At 47.5% G+C, this 22,431-nt stretch overlaps 1 protein-coding gene across 1 annotated transcript in view; it reads right to left on the bottom strand.

Moving 5' to 3' along the window:
- The window catches only part of UPF1 (UPF1 RNA helicase and ATPase), a 309,167-nt gene that overhangs the window by 33,720 nt on the left and 253,016 nt on the right, over positions 1-22,431 (bottom strand). The window contains exon 2 of the mRNA XM_056844524.1: positions 4,224-4,474. Within this exon, the coding sequence (XP_056700502.1) occupies positions 4,224-4,469 (246 nt within the window). The 5' untranslated portion in view covers positions 4,470-4,474. The remainder of the gene's footprint in view (positions 1-4,223; positions 4,475-22,431) is intronic.

Here is a 22,431-nt window from a genome sequence, read left to right on the forward strand (position 1 = left end):
CTAGAGCAGTGGTTCCCAAAGTGGGCAGTGCCACCCCCTGGGGGGGGGATTACCTAGTGGGCACTAAGAGGCAAGGGGGAAGCACAGGGGTGTTAGAGGTGGGCCCCTTCAACTGTGTGGTTCACTAATTTACAATAGCTCAAGCTATGGCACCATGCTGGCAAATTTGGTGGAAACGATCAGCATTTTTTTCCAGACTTTGAAGAGTTGGTACCACTGGATCAAGTTCATCAGTTTTGTTAAATACATTTCAACTAAAAAGTTTTAATTTGATTTTGAATAGATATGCAATTAATTGTTACTGTTTTGAAATTTTATTGTTATTATCTTCTTTAGTGAGTCATGCAAACCCCTATTTTGAACAATGCTTTTTATAGGATAGGGCAGGGGGCGCTGGGGTTGAGTTTGTGGAACCAAGGGGGCGGTGGCATGAAAGGTTTGGGAACCACTGGCCTAGAGCATCCCCTGACAAGTGTTTGTCTAGCTAACAAGTTTAAACCCTCCCTAGGCAGCCAATTCCACTGCTGAACTACTCTTACTGCACTCTTTCCCTCATCCCCTAACTTCACGGGCTTTTATCCAAGATTTCTGCACTTCCTTGCAAAATGAGGGCTTCGCTGACAAAAAGGTTTTGCACGTTTGCCCCTGCTCAGTTAAATGCAGCTTGTGACTAAAATAGGTTCTTCCATTTTATTACATACAGTAATACTTCCCCCCAAGCAAAAAAATAGCTTTGTGCACAAAAAGCTATATCCATGCAACCCCGCCAATGTTTCTCCACCACATTAAATATGCTTAGATCTAAAGACACAGATATTTGTCTCTATTAACAGCCCCCCCTTCCATATTTTTAATACACACAGGCCCAATTCAAGCCTAGCCTTGAATAAAAATCTGCTCTCATTTTTATAGACTAGAATCGTAGAATCCTAGAGTTGGAAGGGTCTATAGAGGCCATATAGCCCAACCCCCTGCTCAATGCAGGATCAGCCTAGAGCATCCCTGACAAGTGCTTGTCCAGCCTCTGCTTAAAGACTGCCAGCAAGGGGGAGCTCACCACCTCCCTAGCCTATTATACATCGGTGTCTATATGCACACGGTAAACACAATGACAGTTCCAAAGGGGTAGCTTTGTTAGCTGGCTGCAGCAAAACATAACCTGTCTTAAAGATCAGCAACTTTGTACTCCAGGACAACTTTCTGTGGACTAAACGCCCTCTTCATCAGATGCATGAGAAACTATCAAAGGGCCATGAAACGGTGAAAATATTAAATGCACCCTCCATCCCCTTTTCCCTCCCAGCTGCCTCATCCACAAAAGTGACCCACACTGTCCCCTTCAACCAAACGTAGTTGCAATTAAAGATCACCTCTTATTTTTATTCTTCCATAAACAGACAAATGGCTGCCCGTCCCCCAAAACGACTTCTTTCTCACCCAAAAGGCAGCTTTAATCGCAAACAGCAGTAGAGGAACTCATACCTAAAACAGGCCAGCAAGCATTGTGCATAGTTCTCATACAAACTGAAAGGTGGATGACCAAACCGATATTAAAAATCTTAACTAACTTGGCTCCTTAAGGAACAATTGCTCTTAGACAAACAGAGAACTCCCTTCATAAACACTGTACATTTACACATGAACCACAGAGCGGTGTACTGCTTACAAAGTCAAAGCAGGACTGGGTTCAAACCGGTCATTAAACCTCCCTGGGAAATCCCAGGCTCCCTCACTCTCTCTCTCTCAGCCTGACCTCCCTCACAGGGCTGTTGTGAGTATAAAGTCAAGGTGAGCAAAACCATGCACTCCACTGTGAGCTGTGGGGGAAGAAGGGCAGAATAAGGGCAGGCAGAGGGATGCAGGCATGTAAACAAAACAAATAGGAAGCATAAGCACATACCGATAGTCCTCCACCACCAAAGGTTCTGCACCCTGGCCTCAATTCAGCTCAACCAAGCCTTGACTAAGACCGGCCCTTTTGTATATTTTGTTATAAGCCAGAGGTTTATATTTGTGTAACATAAAACACACTCTGTGTATCTCTATATACACACAGGCACATGGAATGGGAGGCCCTATCAGACATTCTCTGAGTGGGTGTGTGCATATACCAGGGTTGCCAGATCCAGGCTGAGAAACTCCTAGAGATTTGGGGATGGAGCCTAGGGAGGACAGGGGCCCCCAGTGGGGTACAATGCCAGAGAGTCTACCCTCCAAAGCAGCCACTTTCTCAAGGGGAACTGGTCTCTGTAGCCTGGAGATGAGCTGTAATTCCAGGGGGTACCTGAGGGGCTGGCATCCCTAGCATATACACATGTGTGCACATATACACACACAGCATCTAACAACGCCCCCGTTCCCTGCCCTACTCGACTAAAATGCTGCCTCAGATATGTAAAAAAAGCAGCAACGGTGGTCGTAACTAGAAGCCCATGTAAAAACATTGTGGATCTCTCTACAGGCAAATGCAATAGGGGGGGACTATCAGGGGCCGGCATGGTGTAGTGGTTAAGAGCAGTGGTTTGGAGCGGTAGACTCTAAACTGGAGAAGCAGGTTTGATTCCCCACTCCTCCACATGAGCGGGCAGACTCTAATCTGGAGAACAGGGTTTGATTCCCTCTCCTCCGCATGAAGCCTGCTGGGTGACCTTGGGCTAGTCACGGTTCTCTCCAAACTCTCTGAAGCGCTCTGATTCTCCCTGAAGTGGTAGAGAAAGTCAGCATATAAAAAACTGACTCTTCTTCTTCTAAAGACATGCAAAAAAAGCGGCAGCGGCGGTCATAACTAGAAGCTCGTGTAAAAACACTGTGTATCACTCTACAGGCACATGGAATTGGAGTGGGGGGGGACATCAAACATTCTCTGCGTGCGTGTATGCATGTGCATACACAGATATGCCGACTTTCTCTTACCACTTAAGGCAGAATCAAACCAGCTTACACTTGCCTTCCCTTCCCCACAACAGACACCCTGCGAGGTAGGGGGGGCTGAGAGAGTTCAGAGAGGACTGTGACTAGCCCAACGTCACCCAGCGGGCTTCATGTGTAGGAGTGGAGAAACAAATCCAGTAAAATCACCATTCCTTCCCCTCCCCACAACAGACACCCTGGGAGACAGGTGGGGCTGAGAGAGCTCTAAGAGTTGTGAGTGGCCCCAGGTCACCCAGCTGGCTTCATGTGTAGGAGTGGGGAAACAAACCTAGTCCTCCAGATTAAACGCATGTATCTATTATGCATTAATATTATTATTATTACCTATTATTTCATATCTATTATATATTATGTATGTATTAGAAAAACACATGTATCTATTATGCATCGATTAAGTATTATTATTATTACTATTATGCATTAATATTAGGTATTATGTATCATGTACATATTAGGAAAACACATGTATCTCTCTACAGACACACGGATTGGAGGGGGGGGTGTTATCAGACATCAGACATTCTCCGCGCACGTGTACACGCAGAGCATTTGACAGGCCCACCCTGGTTCCTCGTCCTGCCCCACCAAAACACTGCCTGAAACACCCGAAAAGGGGCAGCAGTGGTCATACCTAGAAGCCCCTGCAAAAACACGGATTGTGGGAGGGGGCTGTCAGACGTTCTCCGTGCACGTGTATGCATATGCACGTGTGTGCACGTGGACACACAGAGCATTTGCCAGCCCCCCCGGTTCCTCGTCCCACCCCACCAAAACACTGCCTGAAACACCCAAAAAGGGGCAACAGTGGACATACCTAAAAGCCCCTTCAAAAACACCACGTATCTCTCTACAGACACACAGAATTGGAGGAAGGGGGATTATCAGACATTACCCATGCGCGTGTATGCACATGTGTGCGCGCGTACACGCAGAGCATTTGACAGCCCCCCCCCGTACCTCATCCCACCCCACCAAAACACTGCCTGAAACACCCCAAAAGGGTGGTCATACCTACAAAAGCAGCGGTCATACCGACAAGCCCCTGCAAGAACACGGATTGGGGGGAGAGGGGGTTATCAGGCATTCTCCGTGCACGTGTATGCATGTGCACGTGTGTGCACGCGTACACGCAGAGCGTTTGACAGCCGCCCACCCCCTACCCCGGGTCCCTTGCCGGCTGTCATTAACTAGAACACACACACACGTGATTGAATCGACTGGGTGGGGAGGACAGGGGTTCTCCTCCTCCCCCCCCGCGGGCCGCCCGGCCACGTGACCCCCCACCCCCGCACCTGGGCTTCCAGCTGCCCGGCCGCGACGGCCGAGGTCGGCCCCCCTCCTCCTCCGGGCGCCCCGGGGTTCCCCTGGGCTCCGGCGCCGCCTCCTCCTCCGCCGGGCGGCGTCTGGGTCTGGCTGGGCAAGGTGAAGTCGGTGAACTCGAACTCGGAGCCCTGCGTGTCGGCGCCCAGCAGCTCGGCCTCCTCGGTGTCCAGGAAAGTCAGCGTCTGCGAGCTGGGCCCGTACGCCTCCACGCTCATGATGGCTTCCGGGTCAGGCCCCGCCGGTCTCTCTCCCGCTCTTCCTTTCCCCCCTCACGGGAACCGCCGCGACGCGGGGACCGCCTCGACGACGACACCGACGACGACTAGGCCGCGCGGCTACTGCGCCTGCGCGGACCCCGGTGGGGGGGGAGAAAGGAGAGGGGCGCAACCGCCGACCAGCCGGGGGTGTAACGAACCAGGCGCGCGCCCGCCCCCTTCCGCCTCCCCTCGGCCAATCAGGCCGCGGCCCAACGTCGGTCCCGAGCGGTGCGAGGGCTCCCCAGTGCGCACGCGCGACGACGCGCAGCCACGCGCCGGATGGCTCTTCTCAACTGCCGAGAGGAAAGGGAGGGGGGGGAGTGGTTGACGCCATTACGCTCCGATGGAAGTGCGCATGCGCCTGAAATAGCGCTGAGGAGAAAGAATACAGAGGCGTGCGAGGCGGCGGGGAGGGGGGGTGAAGGGGAAACAGGGCCGCTCGCTGTAACCCAATCAGAAGGCTGGGGTGGGTGGGACCGCAATAGGACGCAAGCGAATCAGGAAGGAGGAAAAAAGGGGAGGGGCACGGCCGACCGGAGGTGTCAATTTTGAGGGGGGGGAAATGAATACGGAGAGGGAAAGACAGCCAATCACAGCGGAGCGCCTAAAGGCAACGTGGGTGAGTTCCGAGAAGTCTGTCGAAAGGGGAGGGGAAAAGGTGAGGGAAGGAACCAATCATGATAGAGATGGGGAAGGGAGTTTTTTTTAAATAGCCAATCAGGATGAGGTTTTGGGAGACAGGCGGGAAAGAGAAGAAAAGCAGAGCAGTACGCATGCGCGCGGGAAACTCCGGGCCACATCCCGGAACTCTGTTTCCCATGGCGCTTTTTCCCCGCCACAAAAAGAGGCCCCACGGCCAATTAGCCCGGCTTCACCAAGTGGTTAGAATGTCAGACTCTAGGATCTGGAGGACCTGGGCTCAAATCCCTCCTCTTGCATAGAAGCTTGCCTGCGCCAGCCACGCACTCTCAGCCTAGCCTACCTCGCAGGGTTGTTGTGCGGGTGAAACAGAGGAGGACTGTGCAAGCTGCGTTGTGCCCTCAACAGTTGTTGTTGTTGTTTTTTTTAACTGCTGGCCCAGACGTCGTGGCTTCCTGGGGGGAACCTAGTAGGGTTGTTAACTCTGGCTGGGGGAAATTCCTAGAAATTTGGGGATACAGCCTGGGGCGGGACCTTAAAAAAAAAAGGTAAAGGTCCCCTATGCTAACACTGGGCCATTCCTGACCCACTCACATCCCGACGTTTACTAGGCAGAGTTTGTTGGCGGGGTGGTTTGCCGTTGCCTTCCCCAGTCATCTTCTCTTTACCCCCAGCAAGCTGGGGACTCACTTGACCAACCTCGGAAGGATGGGAGGCCGAGTCAACCTTGAGCCGGCGACCTGAAACCGACTTCCGTCGGGATCGAATTCAGGTCGTGAGCAGAGCTTGGACTGCAGTAGTGCAGCTTACCTCTCTGCGCCATGGGGCTCTTAGCGGGACCTTAGCAGTGCTTTATTTATTTATTATTTGGTTTGATTTATACCCGCCCTTTCCCGGCAAAGCTAGGCTCAGGGCTGCTAACAACATATAAAGTTAAAATATGCAAATGAAACCATATAGTATAAAGTTAATACATGCAATTAAAACAATAAACCTGATTAAACTTAATAGGTGTATACCTATGTATAATGCCATAGAGCCCAACCTCTAAATTTCATTTTATCAGATTTGTACCCTGCTCTTTTTCCTGGCAAAGGCCGGGCTCAGAGCGGCTAACAAATAATTGCAAAATCCAACACCATTGCATAAAATTGAAAAGCAGCTGTTTTTTCCAGGGGAACAGATATCTGTCATTTCTTGATTAGTTGTAATTCCAGGACGTCTCCAGGCTCACTTGGAGATTGGCAACCCTAGCTGCCAAGATGGGCCCGCACTGCAGGGATGAAGAGAGTGGGGGCAGCTGATCCTTTTGCTCCAAGCCAGTTTCTGTGAGCCCCACAAGCTGGCTGGGAGGGCTCTGAAGGTTGCAAGGTGGGGTGGAGAAGCAGATGAAGGGGGGGGGAGGAGGAGGACTGAAGAGCCTTTCCCATGCCTCAGGGAGTGGCCTCATTAGGGCATAATGCCCCTCTCATCTGAAGGTCAATTGTAATAGCGGGGATCTCCAGGTTCCACCTGGAGGTTGCCAACCCTATTTGGGCTGTCCAGTTATTTGAGAGGAAGTAGTTACATCAGTTTTGAGTTCGAATATTGATCTTTGAGGCTGCTTATGTACTTGTAAACTATTTGTCTCCTGAAGAGAAGACTGAGGGGTAATATAACCATCTTCAAGTACTTAAAGGGCTGTCATATAGAGGGTGCCGAGTTGTTTTCTATTGCCCCAGAAGGTCGGACCAGAACCAACGGGGTTGAAATTAAATCAAAAGAGTTTCCGTCTAGACATTAGGAAGAACTTTCCAACAGTTAGAGCTGTTCCTCAGTGGAACAGGCTTCCTTGGGAGGTGGTGAGCTTCCCTGGAGGTTTTTAAGCAGAGGCTAGATGGCCATCTGTCACCAATGCTGATTCTATGACCTTAGGCAGATGATGAGAGGGAGGGCATCTTGGCCATCTTCTGGGCATGGAGTTGGGGTAGCTGTGGGGGGTTTCGGGGGGGGGAGGTAATTGAATTTCCTACATTGTGCGGGGGGCTGGACTAGATGACCCTGGTGGTCCCTTCTAACTATGATTCCTGTAAACTAATTGATGGTCACCAAAAATGGACCAACCGTGCTCTTAGGGTTGCAAAAAGACTTAAATTACTTCACTGGAGAGATAAATGCCCACCTCCAGCAATCCAATGGATTGTGGACCTTACAAATTTATCAGCGTTTGACGGTATGACGCAGAGATAACAATGGTGCATAGAAGTATTTTTAGATATTTGGAAACCTTTTATAGATGCTTATCTGTAAACGTGCCATAAGTGTAATTTTTTTAATTTCTGTTCGGGGGTAATTAGTTTTGTAAAATTAAAAATAAGTTAATAATTTCTGTTAATCTTTTACACACATCCTTGAATTTTACGAGAGCGTGCAGGCTTTTTATAGAGTAACACAGCAGTTCTGGTGCTCACTTTAGGTGACTGTTTTAAAACTACAAATAATAAGAATCAACAGGACACATAAAAAATCTGATGAAGATTCACCCAAAATGGAGTTTGGATGGCAATCCATCTGTTTGTCAATAATTCTAACTCCTTTTTGGTGTATTATATATTCATAAGTCTACATTGTCCATTTCCCCATGTTTTTATACATTTGTTACTAGTACATTGAATTTTTAGGTTATAATTGTAGTCATGTCAAATTTTTTTCATATTGTGGGTTCAGGCAGTGTTTTCATGCAGTTCACAATACATCCTTATTTTTGATATTCTTTCTTGTGTACCTGTGTAAGACTTGCTCCCCATTAAGTCTAGGGATTCCCTTTAACATATATGAACCTACACCGTATTTGTGCCACTTTTATGACCCTCAGCAACGCAGAGCCCTCTCCCTGGCCAGATTCAACGTTATGCCATCTGCGATTTTGGAAGGAAGATTTTGTAAAATCCCCCTCTCAGAGAGACTTTGCCCCTGTGGTAATAATTGCACTGCATCAGTCATTCATGTCTTATTCCACTTCAGATTTTATGCAGAAATTCGCAGCAAATTTTTAGGCCCTATTTTGACAAAAAAGTCAAACTCTTCTGATTGTTTTAAAGCTCTTTTCTTGCTGAATAATCATTCTCCTGCTATACTGGAGATAGTAGTACAATTTCTGAGACTTGCTATGAATGTTGGTCAGCAAGTTGAGGGCTTTTATTGATCCCACCATTCTTTTATCTATTATGTTTTATCCTTGTCAGAAATGTTCAACTGCAATAATTCTGTGTTGCTTTGCAGACACCCCATGTTTCGATTTTATGTCAATAAAGGAGATTGTTGTTGTTGTGTACCTGTGTACTTTGTTTTTGTATTTCTTGGGGGTGTTCCTTGTTTTCTGTCCTGACAGTAATCACAATGTTTAACTGTACAGTCCCATGCAGAAGTACTCCAGTCTAAGTCCTTTGGTTTCATTGGGTTTAGATTAGAGTAACTCTGGTTAGGATTGCACTGGGGAGTATTTAAAAATCCTTAAAACATCACAAAATCAACACAGCGCACGCGAAGATCCAGAGTAAAGACCATCGCAACAACAATACAAAAATGCCTTTTAAAAACGCCCACTGGAAACCTGCTCTGTGGACTTCAGTGGGCAATCCTGTGTTGAGGACTGGCATCACAACTTGGAAAGCACAAGATCTTACCAACAAACATCTTACCAACAAACTCGAGAAACAGCCAATCAGCAGGGCCCAAGTTGGCATGGAGGCTCATCCAGGAAGGAGCAGTCCTCAGACCCCAGGTGAGAATCCGCACCTTGCGTTTTGCCTAGAAATGTATTTCTTTCCTCTTCAGAGCCCTGCTTGGGGCTGCTTACAATTAAAAACAGGCGTAAAACAAAACACCGGAAGCCGTTAAAAAACCCAAGTCATCTGACAGCAGCAGCATAAAAAGCTACCCCAAAAAAGGTTGCCAAAACACATCCAGATAAACCTGTAAATTATCAGTTCTGAACAAGAAGTCAAATGCTACCCTTCCACATTTCTCTTGCTCACATTTCTGGGAGGGGTCCACGGCACATCAGCTGAAGCACTCACCTGTGGCCGGCTGTATCTGTGGTCACCTGGTGAGAGCAGGATTAGTTCATACCTGTCCCCCGCCCTACACCTTGCACTCACCTCTGTTCTTGGTGATACAACGGTAACGAAGTTCAAATGTAAGGGAATCAATGGGTTCCTTCTATCCCCAAGGAATTTAACAGTTGTGACCTGGCAGGAAAACCACGGAGGGGGAGGAAAGAGCACAGGAGTTCAGAGGGGTTAGCGTGCTAGAAAGTAGTCACGTTCTCTCTCAAGCTTCAACTCGACAGGTTAGTTTCAACCCATCTCCCTCTCCGTGGTCCCAAGCTAGGGATGTTGCGGTGAACTGAAAAAAAAAGGAACTGAGGCATTTCCCTCTGCCCTTTGGTGAGTGAGCCAAGCTGCTATCCAAGGTGCTGAAATGGTCGGCCGGTAGGGCCGGGCTCCCTATCCATTCGTCCGTTTCCAAGGCAGAGTCCTCTTCCTTCCCTTCATGTGTGTCTTAAGTGCCATCAAGTCGCTTCCGACTCATGGCAACCCTATGAATCAGTGTCCTCCGAAACATCCTATCCTTAACAGCCTTGCTCAGGCCTTGTAAACTGAGGGCCGAGGCTTCCTTGATTGAGTCAATCCATCTCTTGTTGGGTCTTCCTCTTTTCCTGCTGCCTCCAACTTTTCCTAGCGTGATTGTCTTTTCCAGGGACTCCCTTTATAGGTCTGGTAATAACGGGCCACCGATTCGGCTCCCCGGCACACTGCAGGGAAAAATTAGCCGACATATGTTGAGGAGAAGCTGATTGGGCAACACGTCTGTACAACAAAACAACTCTGGTTTCATAGTTCAAGTTCCTCATTGGATTGCAGAAAGACAGTTATTATTTTTTGTACAAGGAAAAAAACAAAAATTCCACATACATACATACATATAACAACATACATATAACAAGTATTCAGTCATTCCGCCCTTCCAGAGTGTGCCAATGTTCATAATTATATGAAATAATAACCTGTTAATTACTGATGGTAAAATCCATTTTGTAAATCCTGTAAAATCAAATCTTAAATGCTATATTAATCCTAGTTATTACTGCTTCTATTCACTCATAACTAATTCAGAGGTGTTCTAAATAAAAATAACATTCTGGGTTAAAAACTGCTCATTAGTAAAGTTGCTATATTCAAACTATTGACTCCATCGATACAATAAATATACTATTAAGAAACTGTAACATATCTACCTTAATATAAATTTCTCCATATCAATATTTTACTTGATCATCTTAATTGTTTTGCCTAATCGTAATAGCTTCCCCATTTTCTTTGCAATTCCCCTAGAGGTCTTTTGTTCAACTTAGCCATCACCGCAAATTCTGCCATTTTCTCTTGCCATTTTTCAATCTCTGGGATTTCCTCTTGCTTCCAGACAGCTATTATTATTATTTGTTATTTACAGTCCGCACTTCTAACTGAGACTCATGGCAGATTATGGAGCGCAGATCAAGTACAATCAAGAGGATGGGACATCCAATGAGCGATACAATAGGGTGTGGACTACCAAAATCTGACAAGAAACAAACAAGTGGACACTAGTCATGATGCATACCTATTCTCTCCAGGAACACAAGCAGGATGGTGCTGCTGCCGTCGTCTTGTTTGTGGGCTTCCTAGAGGCACCTGGTTGACCACTGTGTGAACAGACTGCTGGACTTGATGGACCTTGGTATGATCCAGCAGGGCTTTTCTTATGTTCTTATAGAGGACTCCATGGCTACTGGTCAAAATGAATACTAGTCATGATGCCTTCCTATTCTCTACAGTTATCAGAGGAGCATTCCTATTAGGTGCTGTGTATCACAGGCAGGATGCTGCTGCAGTCGTCTTGTTTGTGAGCTTCCTAGAGGCACCTTGCGGGCCGTTGTGTGAACAGCCTGCTGGACTTGATGGGCCTTGGTCTGATCCAGCAGGGCTTTTCTTATGTTCTTATAGAGGACTCCATGGCTACTGGTCAAAATGAATACTAGTCATGATGCATTCCTATTCTCTACAGTTATCAGAGGAGCATGCCTATTAGGTGCTGTGTATCACAGGCAGGATGCTGCTGCAGTCGTCTTGTTTGTGAGCTTCCTAGAGGCACCTTGTGGGCCGTTGTGTGAACAGCCTGCTGGACTTGATGGGCCTTGGTCTGATCCAGCAGGGCTTTTCTTATGTTCTTATAGGGACTCCATGGCTACTGGTCAAAATGAATACTAGTCATGATGCATTCCTATTCTCTACAGTTATCAGAGGAGCATGCCTATTAGGTGCTGTGTATCACAGGCAGGATGCTGCTGCAGTCGTCTTGTTTGTGAGCTTCCTAGAGGCACCTTGTGAACAGCCTGCTGGACTTGATGGGCCTTGGTCTGATCCAGGAGGGCTTTTCTTATGTTCAAATCTCAAACAGAGGTGAAACAATGCATGAGATTTTAAACATGATACATTAAGTAGTTTAGAAACTACCAAGTTGACAGTAGTCTGGGCCCTGCCTTCATCATCAATGAAACTCTGCCAACAGGACTTTCTCCTTCCTTCAGATACTGGTGTCAACGGTCTACGCATTCCTCCCAAGAGTCATGAAGTATCGCACAACCTAGGAAAGTAAATGAACACATTGTCCTGGATCAAAGAGCTTCTGCCCTTAAAAAGGAGAGCATTTGGCTCCTGTGTTGGATATATTGCTATATTCAATGCCCTCAAAGCAGAATCTAGATCAGTGCGCGTGTGGAGAAAGTCGGCACATAGGGCAGTCCAAAATAGAGTTGCACCTTTCCAAGCCTGTTGACTTTAACATATTTAGAAAGATATAACTCTGCCTAGGATTGCACTAACTCAGTAGGGCCATGACTTCATTTTAAACCCAGGCTTCGAGCTTCACCATCAAAGCTAGGGCGTATTCCAGAGGCAACATAGTTGTGTTCATTGTATTTAGCCATAATTAATTAATCAAATGGGCGCTACAAGATTATTGATCAATTTAGGATTCCCCACTCCTCCACATGAGCGGCAGAGGCTAATCTGGTGAACTGTGTTGGTCTCCCCATTCCTGCACACGAAGCCAGCTGGGTGGCCTTGGGCTAGTCACTGTTCTCTCTGTCAGCCTCACCTACCTCCCAAGGTGTCTGTCGTGGGGAGGGGAAGGAAAGGGGATTGTAAGCCGGTTTGATTCTCCCTTAAGTGGCAGAGAAAGTCGCCATATAAAAACCAACTCCTCTTCTTCTAGTTAAACAGTTCTGTGTATTTATTACTGGAGGCCCTTAGATGGTGTCAGAACAGCTAGGTACGAGTCCACTATCTAAAACTATCTAGCGAAGGGAGCTTTGACTCTCAAAAGCTCATACCCCCCAAAATCTTGCTGGTCTCTAAGGCGCTACAGTACTCCACTGTATCTGGTTTTCATACCCCTATTTTGTCTACCTTTAAGGAGACTCAAGCCAGCGTGGTGTAGTGGTTAAGAGCGGAGGGCTCTGATCTGCAGAGCCGGGTTTGGTTCCCCGCTCCTCCGCGTGAGCGGCGGTTGGTCTGTTTGTGTTACAGCTGGGTGACCTTGGGCGAGTCACTGTTCTTTCTGAACTCTCTCAGCCCCACCTACCTCACAAGGTGTCTGTTGTGGGGAGGGGAAGGGAAGGTGATTGTAAGCTGGTTTGATTCTCTCTTTAGTGGCAGAGAAAGTCGGCATATAAAAACCAACTCTTCTTCTTCCTCCTCCTCCTCTTCTTCTTCTTCAACTGGGTATCGGAATGCTGCTTTGGGTTTATTTCTTTTTCTTTTTTAATTATGCTGAAATAGAAATGTTGGACATTCCTGAATAAACCTTACTTCTGTTTAATTACCCTTTTGTTTTCCGTGGGTTATTCAGAAACGTAGACATCCACAAAGGTCTTGGGAAACAGCTACTTTGGGCTAGGTGCCAATTTGAAAGAAGAAGAAGAAGTGTTGGTGTTTTATACCCTGATTTTCTCTACCTTTAAGGAGTCTCAAACTGGCTTACAATCACCTTCCCTTCCTCTCTCCACAACAGACACCTTGTGAGGTAGGTGAGGCTGAGAGAGCTCTAAGAGAACTGTGACTAGCCCAAGGTCACCCAGCAGGCTTCATGTGGAAGAGTGGGGAAATCAACCCGGTTCACCAGATTAGCATCTGCCACTCATGGGGAAGAGCGGGGAATCAAACCCGGTTCTCCAGGTTAGAGTCCACCGCTCTTAACCGCTGTACCATGCTGGCAAGTGGGCCTATTTTCCTGAACAGTACTGTAAGGGATGAGAAATTTGGTCACCCTTGCTAGTTCTAGTGTAACACAAACACACTCAGGTTTGTAGTTCAAGCTACCAATGCAAACTGCAGCATTTGCATCTCCCGTTGTTATTTAAAAGCTGCTTCGAGCACCCTCGGTGGTTGTTATCCCCCAAAGGAAAGGAAACACAGGAGATTTTTGCGGCTTTCTTCGAACGCCAGACTCCCTCTGTGTTTGTAGCCTGTTCCAATCAAAATATATTATTCAGTGTGTTTGTGTGTGCTGGGATGCCTAGCAACAGCCCTTTGCAATCCCACGCTGTTTTGGAGACATTTAGCATCGACAGCAAAGGGCGGTCTTGTATGACGATTTACTGAAGACACCGTTGTCTGTTGTCATCGTTTACAATCAGGTGGCTTCTTTCCTTCTGGTGCTCTAGCAAAAATCTGTAGCAAATAGGTTTGCTGCTGCTGCTGCTGAGACATCACACATGCTTTGTATGATTAAAGTGCCAGGCTAAATCCCCAGGCCCCCTAGTCGAAGGATCTAAAATCATAGAATCATAGAGTTGGGACCACCAGGGTCATCCAGTTCAACCCACTGCACAATATAGGAAATTCACAACTACCTTCCCTCCCCATACACCCAGTGACTCCTACTCCATGCCCAGAAGATGGCCAACGTGCCCTCCCTCTCACTATCTGCTTAAGGTCATAGAATCAGCATTGCTGACAGATGGCCATCTAGCCTCTTCTTAAAAACCTCCAGGGAAGGAGAGCACCTCCCGAGTAAGCCTGTAAGTACTTGAAGGGCTGTCGTATAGAGGATGGTGCCGAGTTGTTTTCTGTTGCCCCAGAAGGTCGGACCAGAACCAACAGGTTGAAATTAAATCAAAAGAGTTTCCGTCTAGACATTAGGAAGATTTTTCCAACCGTTAGAGCAGTTCCTCAGTGGAACAGGCTTCCTCGGGAGGTGGTGAGCTCTCCTTCCCTGGAGGTTTTCAAGCAGAGGCTAGATGGCCATCTGTCAGCATTGCTGATTCTATTACTTTAGGCAGTTCATGAGAGGGAGGGCATCTTGGCCATCTTCTGGGAGTGGAGTAGGGATCAATGGGGTTTGTGGGGGGGAGGTAGTTGTGCATCTCCTGCATTGTGCAGGGGGTTGGACTAGATGACCCTGGTGGTCCCTTCCAACTCTATGATTCGAAACATTGCGGTCAAGACCAGGCAGTTCTGGAAGAGATGGGTTGTGGCTCCGATCTGACATAACCCAACACTATACCCATTCAGAAGAGTTCAGCTATCTGTGAGGAAGAGAAGAGCTTGGGAGAAGGCTAGCCGTGCCCTTCCCAAAGGCGCCAGCCCCATTTCTGCCACTAGAGGGTTGTAAAAGGACGTGCGCTCGCTCACTCGGGGACGGACGCAAACGCCAGCCAGGACTAGCCGTCTGCATCCCAACAGGAGATCTTGGGACCCTTTCCCGCCAGCTCCCGTTTCCTCCCGCTGTCTGTCGCCCCTTGAGCCGGAAAACAGAGATTTGTGACGGAGAGGCGGTTTGTCATCCACGGCAGATTCTTTCCCCCCAGTTACATGTTACAATTCCAGCCAAACCTGGGCGATGGGAAAGGGATTATTATTTTTTCCCCCACCCCCAGAAGACAAAACAGCTTTAATCTACATTCATCCCTGCAAGAAACGGAAGGATTGTCTTGCCCACATGTTACCGTAGCTCATTGGAACGCTCAGCTTTTCGGGGGACGGCTCCGGCCTCTTGTGACTGGCAACGCTCTTGCGTAAGCTCTTCCCACCCTAGCCAGATGACCCTTTCCCAAAACCTCGTTGTTCCAATTAGCATTCCTGTGGACCACAAGACATCCTGTGGGCCACAAGATCTTCTGGGCCCCAAGGAAAGGTCTGTTCTGTTCTGGCTATCAATTTCGGGCCAATAAATTGTTCCCTGCAACGATCCCCTTCCCTGATTTCTCAGGGCAAGTCTTGTGGCTTTTATGTGCCAATGAACAGATAGCGTCCAAGTAAAATAACTGCATTTCTCATTGCTGTGAGTCAGAAAGGCAACGAGAGAAGAGTTGGTTTTTGTATGCTGACTTTCTCTACCAGTTAAGGAAGAATTAAACCGGTTTACAATCACCGACCCCCTGCGAGGCAGGTGGGGCTGAGAGAGCTCTGAGAGAGCTGTGACTAGCCCAAGGTCACCCAGCTGGCTTCATGAGGAGGAGTGGGGAAACCAACCAGGTTCACCAGATTAGTGTCCGCCGCTCATGTGGAGGAGTGGGGAATCGAACCCAGTTCTCCAGATTAGAGTCCACCGCTCCAAACCACTGCTCTTACCCACTACACCACGCTGGCTCTCTGTCATGTCGTGGTCCGATTAATAGTGGAAGGTTTACTGTGAAATCCAGTCACGACTGACTTGTGGCCACACCAGGATCATGGGGTTTTCAAAGCAAGAGACATTCAGAGGTGGTTTTGCCATGGCCTTCCTCTGCATGGCAACTCTGATCTTCATTGGCGGTCTCCCATCCAAGGGAGGAGGAGGAAGAAGAAGGATTGGTTTTTATATGCCGACTTTCTCTACCACTTAAGGGAGACTCAAACCGGCTTGCAATCACCTTTCCTCCCCACAGTAGACACCCTGTGAGGTAAGTGGGGCTGAGAGAGCTGTGACTAGCCCAAGGTCACCCAGCTGGCTTTCTGTGGAGGAGTGGGGAAACAAATTCAGTTCACCAGAACTGTCAGCCGCTCATGTGGAGGGGTGGGGAATCAAACCGGGATCTCCAGATCAGAGTCCACTGCTCCAAACTACCGCTCTTAACCACTACACCACGCTGGCTCTCACCACGGCAGACTCTGCTTAGCTCCTGAGGAGGTCTGATGAGACTGGGTTATTCAGGCTGCTGGTAGAAAACTTATCACTTGTTAAAGACAGCCTTTATCACATACTAAGAAGATGTTTTTGTGCGTGTGTGTGTTAAGTGCCGTCAAGTCGCTTCCGACTCATGGCAACCCTATAAATTGGTGTCCTCCAAAACGTCCTATCCTTAACAGCCTTGCTCAGATCTTGCAAACTGAAGGCTGTGGCTTCCTTTATAGCAGAGGTGGGGAACCTTTTTTCTGCCAAGGGCCATTTCGATATTTATAACATCATTCGGGGGCCGCACAAAATTATCAACTTAAAAATTAGTGCGCTATATTTAATTAATTAAACATGAATTTAATTAAACATAGAATGGCCACAATGCAAACCTTCTCATATCAAAAGATATACATGCATACAAGTCCAATAACCATACACTAACATCCTATATGTGCAAATCTAAATGTCCTATACAAGGTTTGCACTGCAATGAAACAATCCATATGAAGTCCCAATGTGGATGCAGCCTAAAATTGAGAACATTTCAATATGCACACAGTGTCCAGTCCAAAGGTTCTTCCATCGGGTCAAGGGGGGGGGGAAGGTTTCTCCAGATCAGAGTCCACCGCTCCAAACCACCTCACGGGTCACAGGCGAGCTTGGAGAGGGAGGAAGGATCGGGGACAGCATGGCCGGAGAGCCCGCTTTACCTGTTGGCCTCGGGGGAGAGTGAGGGGAGGGCCGCATAGGAGCCCACTGAGCCTGCGGAGGGGCGCGTGGCCAGTGGCAGGCTGGCAAGGGGGGAGATGGCGGGACGAGGTTCGGGCGCCCCAGCACCTTCAGGCAGTTGGGCTGCCGAGAGAGCCAGCCCGGCCAGGCACATGTTTTCTCTCTCTCTCGGAACAGGAAGCAGGGAACAGGAAGCGGGGAGACTTGAGATAAATGCCCCCGTCTTGAGTTTTGTGCGCCTGCGCTCCCACCTGCCAGCAAAACCGAAGTGTCGAGAGGAGGGCCTGGCTAACAACAGCTATCTCCCTGCTCCCGGCCTCGGCAGGCGGGCAGCGGGCCGGGTAAAATGATCTTGTGGGCCAGATCTGGCCCACGGGCCAGAGGTTCCCCACCCCTGCTTTATAGAGTCCATCCATCTCCTGTTGGGTCTTCCTCTTTTCCTGCTGCCTTCAACTTTTCTAAGCAAAATTGTCTTTTCCAGTGACTCTTGTCTTCTCATAATGTGACCAAAATACGATAGCCTCAGTTTAGTCATTTAACTTCTAGGGTCCGTTCAGGCTTGATTAGATCTAGAACCCTCTGATTTGTTTTTTTGGCAGTCCATGGTATCCGTAACCCTCTCCTCCAACACCACATTTCAAAGGACTCTACTTTCTTCCTATCAGCTTTCTTCATTGTCCAGCTTTCACACCCATCCATAGTGATAAGGAATACGATGGCATGAATTAACTTGATCTTGGTGGCCAGTGACACATCCTGACACTTCAGAATATTTTCTAGCTCCTTCATGGCTGCCCTTCCCAGTCTCAATCGCCTTCTGATTTCTTGGTAGAAGACTTACCAGTTGCTGAATACCTCAACTTTTATCACAGCAGGAAAAAGGAAGACCCAACAAGAGATGGATTGACTCAATAAAGGAAGCCACAGCCTTCAAATTGCAAGATCTGAGCAAGGCTGTCAAAGATAGGACATTTTGGAGGACGTTCATTCATAGAGTCGCCATGAGTCGGAAGCGACTTGATGGCACTTAACACACACACACACACACACAAAGAAGATAGGGCAGGAAAAAGCAGACACCATGTTTTTGGCGATGCAGAAAACTGAGGAAGTGCTTAGTTTAAAACAAATACTTCCCCAGAGTTGGCAAACTTACATGGTGGCCAAGTCTGCCAGGCCTGCCGGCCTCCCAGGGTTGCTCGCCATTGGTTTTCATTCCTTTTGGACAAGAAGATCCAGGTTCTTTCTGATCCTGCCACGATTTCCCTTTTGCCTGGAACATCCGAGCCGAGATAGAAAGCATCCCGACTTTGTCCGCCCTGCTTAATTCTATTAGGCGGGTTATGCAAACTCTGGTCTATGGTCCATGGTGTGGTGGAAAAGAGGGAAGCAGATTGTTCGCAGCCCGCCTGGCCATTTTACCTTGATCTCCAAACTGTATCCAGGAACCATGGACAGGAGTAGTCAGGAGACGCAGGGAAATGGAAAGGTAAGCCGGTCCGCTTCCATCTCGCTGCAGATGGCAAGCCTGCTTCACAAAGAGAATCCTTGTGCAGGATACCTCGTTCTGTAGCGGTCGTCAAAGAGTTTGGCAAAAAATAAAAAAAATAAAAGACACTACTAAATACCATCACAGAGACTGGGGATCTGCCAAATCCGCCCATCTGCCTTTGGAGGTACCCAGTTAACAAAGATCGATTTGTGGTGACCAAAGACAAGCATTAACTGGAGTTGCAGATAAATATTCAGGGCTCTTTGCTCCTGACTGGGCCAGTGAATAAATGAGCAAATGCTAATGAGTTTTCTTTTTAAAAAGAACAACAAAGCAATTTGCAAAAGAGAGAAAAATCTTGCCGAGGCTGCAAGTCTGTGTAGGCAAACTTGGGAGTAAGAAGAAGAAGAAGAGTTGGTTTTTATATTCCGACTTTCTCTACCACTTAAGGGAGACTCAAACCAGCTTACAATCACCTTCCCCTTCCCCTCCCCACAACAGACACCTTGCGAGGTAGGTGGGGCTGAGAGAGAGCTGTGACTAGCCCAAGGTCACCCAGCTGGCTTTGTGTGTAGGAGTGGGGAAACAAATCCAGTTCACCAGATTAGCCTCCGCCGCTCGTGTGGAGGAGCGGGGAATCAAACCCGGTTCTCCAGATCAGAGTCCCCCACTTCAAATCACCACTCTTAACCACTACAGCACAGTGTGGTTTGGTGTATGGACTAGATGACACTTGGGTTTGAAACCCCATGCAGCCTGTCGTAGGCAGCAAGGTGTCTCGGAAGCCAGCAATCCTGGACCGGACAGAGTTCGGTCCTGACATTTCTTTGCCCTGCTGCATGGGATTACTCCTTGTTCTCTTCCAGTGGCCTGTTTTCCTTTGACCACAGTAAATGCCGGAGGGTTGGCTTCTGGCGTCCCCCTGGCTTCTGGCGTCCCCCTTTCGAAACGGCTCGTTGTAATGAGGTTTGCAGACGGCCTGGCCGACCCCTGCCAGAACCGGCCTCCCCAACCACCGCCCAGCACAGCGCCTGGCGTAACCCGTTGCTCAGGAGAGCTTTTTAAAAGGCCTGGCAGGAAACATCAGGCATAGTTTCCTTCTCTACTCACGTCTTTTTCAATCAAAAGACAATAACTTCTTAGTACACTAGATTCAAACTCCTAATCGTCAGCGAGCTACCGCTTAAAAGAGGAACTTGGTGGGGGGGGATAGAGAGTTATATGGGGCGGGGGGGTGTGGAATGGCAAAGCAGGCAGAGACTAAATCGTGTATCGACTTGGCTTCAGTAGAAAGAAAGGGTTAGGGGCAAGAGGTGGCACGGAGATGAGGTTGGCGGCCCCCCGTTTTTGTCCTCTGACCGAATATGAGTGGTTTGCAAAAACATATTTTGGCACTGGGTTCCCTCTGCTGGATCCCAACTTTTACCAGAAGTCAGCTTTATGACAATAACACAGCTTTTCGCTTCTGGCCGGCTTCTGCCTGACTCAGTTTTCCCTCCCACGCCCACCGTCCCAAGGTTTCGACACAGGCTGGCATTTGGGACGGAGCTTCTGAAGCATTAGGACCGCAAGACATCCCAAGGCATCGGGATTGGGCAGGACTCTAGAAATAAGTACCCAAAGGTGAAGAAAAAACCCAACATCCAAGGCCAAAGGTTATACAATATAAAGGTTATGTCAATACAAAATATGTATATATTTATTACAGGCTAAAATCAATAACTAAGATTAAGTTAATTCATGCCATCGTATTCCCTATTACTATGTATGGGTGTGAAAGCTGGACATTGAAGAAAGCTGATAGGAAGAAAGTAGATTCCTTTGAAATGTGGTGCTGGAGGAGAGGGTTACAGATACCGTGGACTCCCCTCCCCCCAAAAAACAACAATGGGTTATAGATCAAATCAACCTTGAACTGACCCTAGAAGCTAAAAGGACTAAACTGAGGCTGTCGTATTTTGGTCACATTATGAAAAGACAGGAGTCACTGGAAAAGACAATCTTGCTAAGAAAAGTTGGGGGCAGCAGGAAAAGAGGAAAACCCAACAAGAGATGGATTGACTCAATAAAGGAAGCCACAGCCCTCAATTTGCAAGATCTGAGCAAGGCTGTCAAAGACAGGAAGTTTTGGAGGACATTGATTCATAGGGTCACCATGAATCGGAAGTGACTTAACGGCACTTAACACACACACAAAAAAAATCAATAACATATATAAGGCCCTGCAGTTACGGTTGTTAGGTCCCTCTTCGCCATCAGCCGGAGGTTTTTGGCTGGAGATCAGTTGTAATAGCAGGAGATCTCCAGCTAGTACTTGGAGGTTACAATTTAAAAAATCACCAATACTGTACAGTAAGTCAACAAAAATACCAGTATAAGGCTCAAGATAATGTATAAATAACAATTCATTAGAAGTGAAAAACTTACAAAGCTAATTTACTCATAAACCACAACTGACAAACACGTTATAGACCACAATAAACAAACAATATACAATAATGTGAAACATACAAGAAGAGCCTTCTTCAAAGGTAAGTGCAAAATGAGTTCATTTCAAATTGATATTACAAAAAGTTCTCAGCTTTGTCTACTTTTTTGTTTCTTTTATTTTTTGTAGATATTTCTATGGATTAAGACATGCTGACAGACAATATCTTCGTCAAGTTAGGCATGATAATATGGAAACGTTCTCCGGATTAATAATCATGCTTTCGCCACCAAAGTGGCTTCTTCAGCCAAAACTAGAATCAATGATAGAATTTAACGCCAGGTAGCAGAGATACCAACTTTATAGCAGACACAGGCAAAACCAATTAATGATTTTTTGCTTTATTGTTTTACTTAAAATACAAGTATGCTTAAAACAATAACACTCTTACAGTATTTTCTTTTATTTAACAGTCTTTGATAATTGTCACCTCAGGCAGCTGCCTTGGCTCACAGGACAGAAAAGAGCTCTCAAGGGGTTTGACACCCCTAATCTGGCCAACATTTTGGCCGAAGGGGGCTATCAGACCGCCAAGCAGTATTCTTTGTGTGGAAAGCAGATTCAGGGCATTTTCACACATAACTGAATAATGCCCTTTCAATCCACTTTCAAGGCACCTTAACAATCGTTTACAAGTGGATTTGGCTGTTTCACACAGTAAAATCCAGCCGCAAAGTGCATTGAAAGTGCATTGGAAGTCCAGCATGGTGTAGTGGTAAAGAGCAGTGGTAAAGAGCAGTGGACTCTGATCTGGAGAACCGGGTTTGATTCCGCACTCCTCCACATGAATGGCGGAGGCTAATCTGGTGAACTGGATTTGTTTCCCCGCTCCTGCACACAAAGCCAGCTGGGTGACCTTGGGCTAATCACAGCTCTCTTGGAGCTCTCTCAGACCCACCTACCTCACAGGGTGTCTGTTGTGGGGAGGGGAAGGGAAGGTGATTGTAAGCCGGTTTGATTCTTCCTGAAGTGGTACAGAAAGTTGGCATATAAAAACCAACTCTTCTTCTTCTTCATTATTATTCAGCATTTGTGAAAGTACCCTCAGTTCTGAGGTTGCCTGTGCTTTTGGGAATGCCCTGCGCAGAATGAGGGTGGAGACTGAAACCCACTTCCACTCAACAGCACTGAAAGTGTTGGTAGACAGTGCCTGTTCCAGCTAAGTTACAAGACTCGGATGGTGAGGCTCACTGAGGTCCCTCTCCTTGCCCTTCCATCTTTGCCGCCAAACCAGCCTTCTTCCACTTCTCTCGCAGCAGCCGATCCCATGATACAATGTCCTGCAAATCGTCCTTCCTCCTCATCAAGCAGAATATTTGGGGGCATGCTGTGATGTCACAGCAGCTCAGCCAATGGCCAGGGAGGGAAAGCTGGTCCACGGATTATTTTAG

This window comes from Euleptes europaea, chromosome 2, assembly GCF_029931775.1.
Source record: "Euleptes europaea isolate rEulEur1 chromosome 2, rEulEur1.hap1, whole genome shotgun sequence".
Classification (NCBI taxonomy): domain Eukaryota; kingdom Metazoa; phylum Chordata; class Lepidosauria; order Squamata; family Sphaerodactylidae; genus Euleptes; species Euleptes europaea.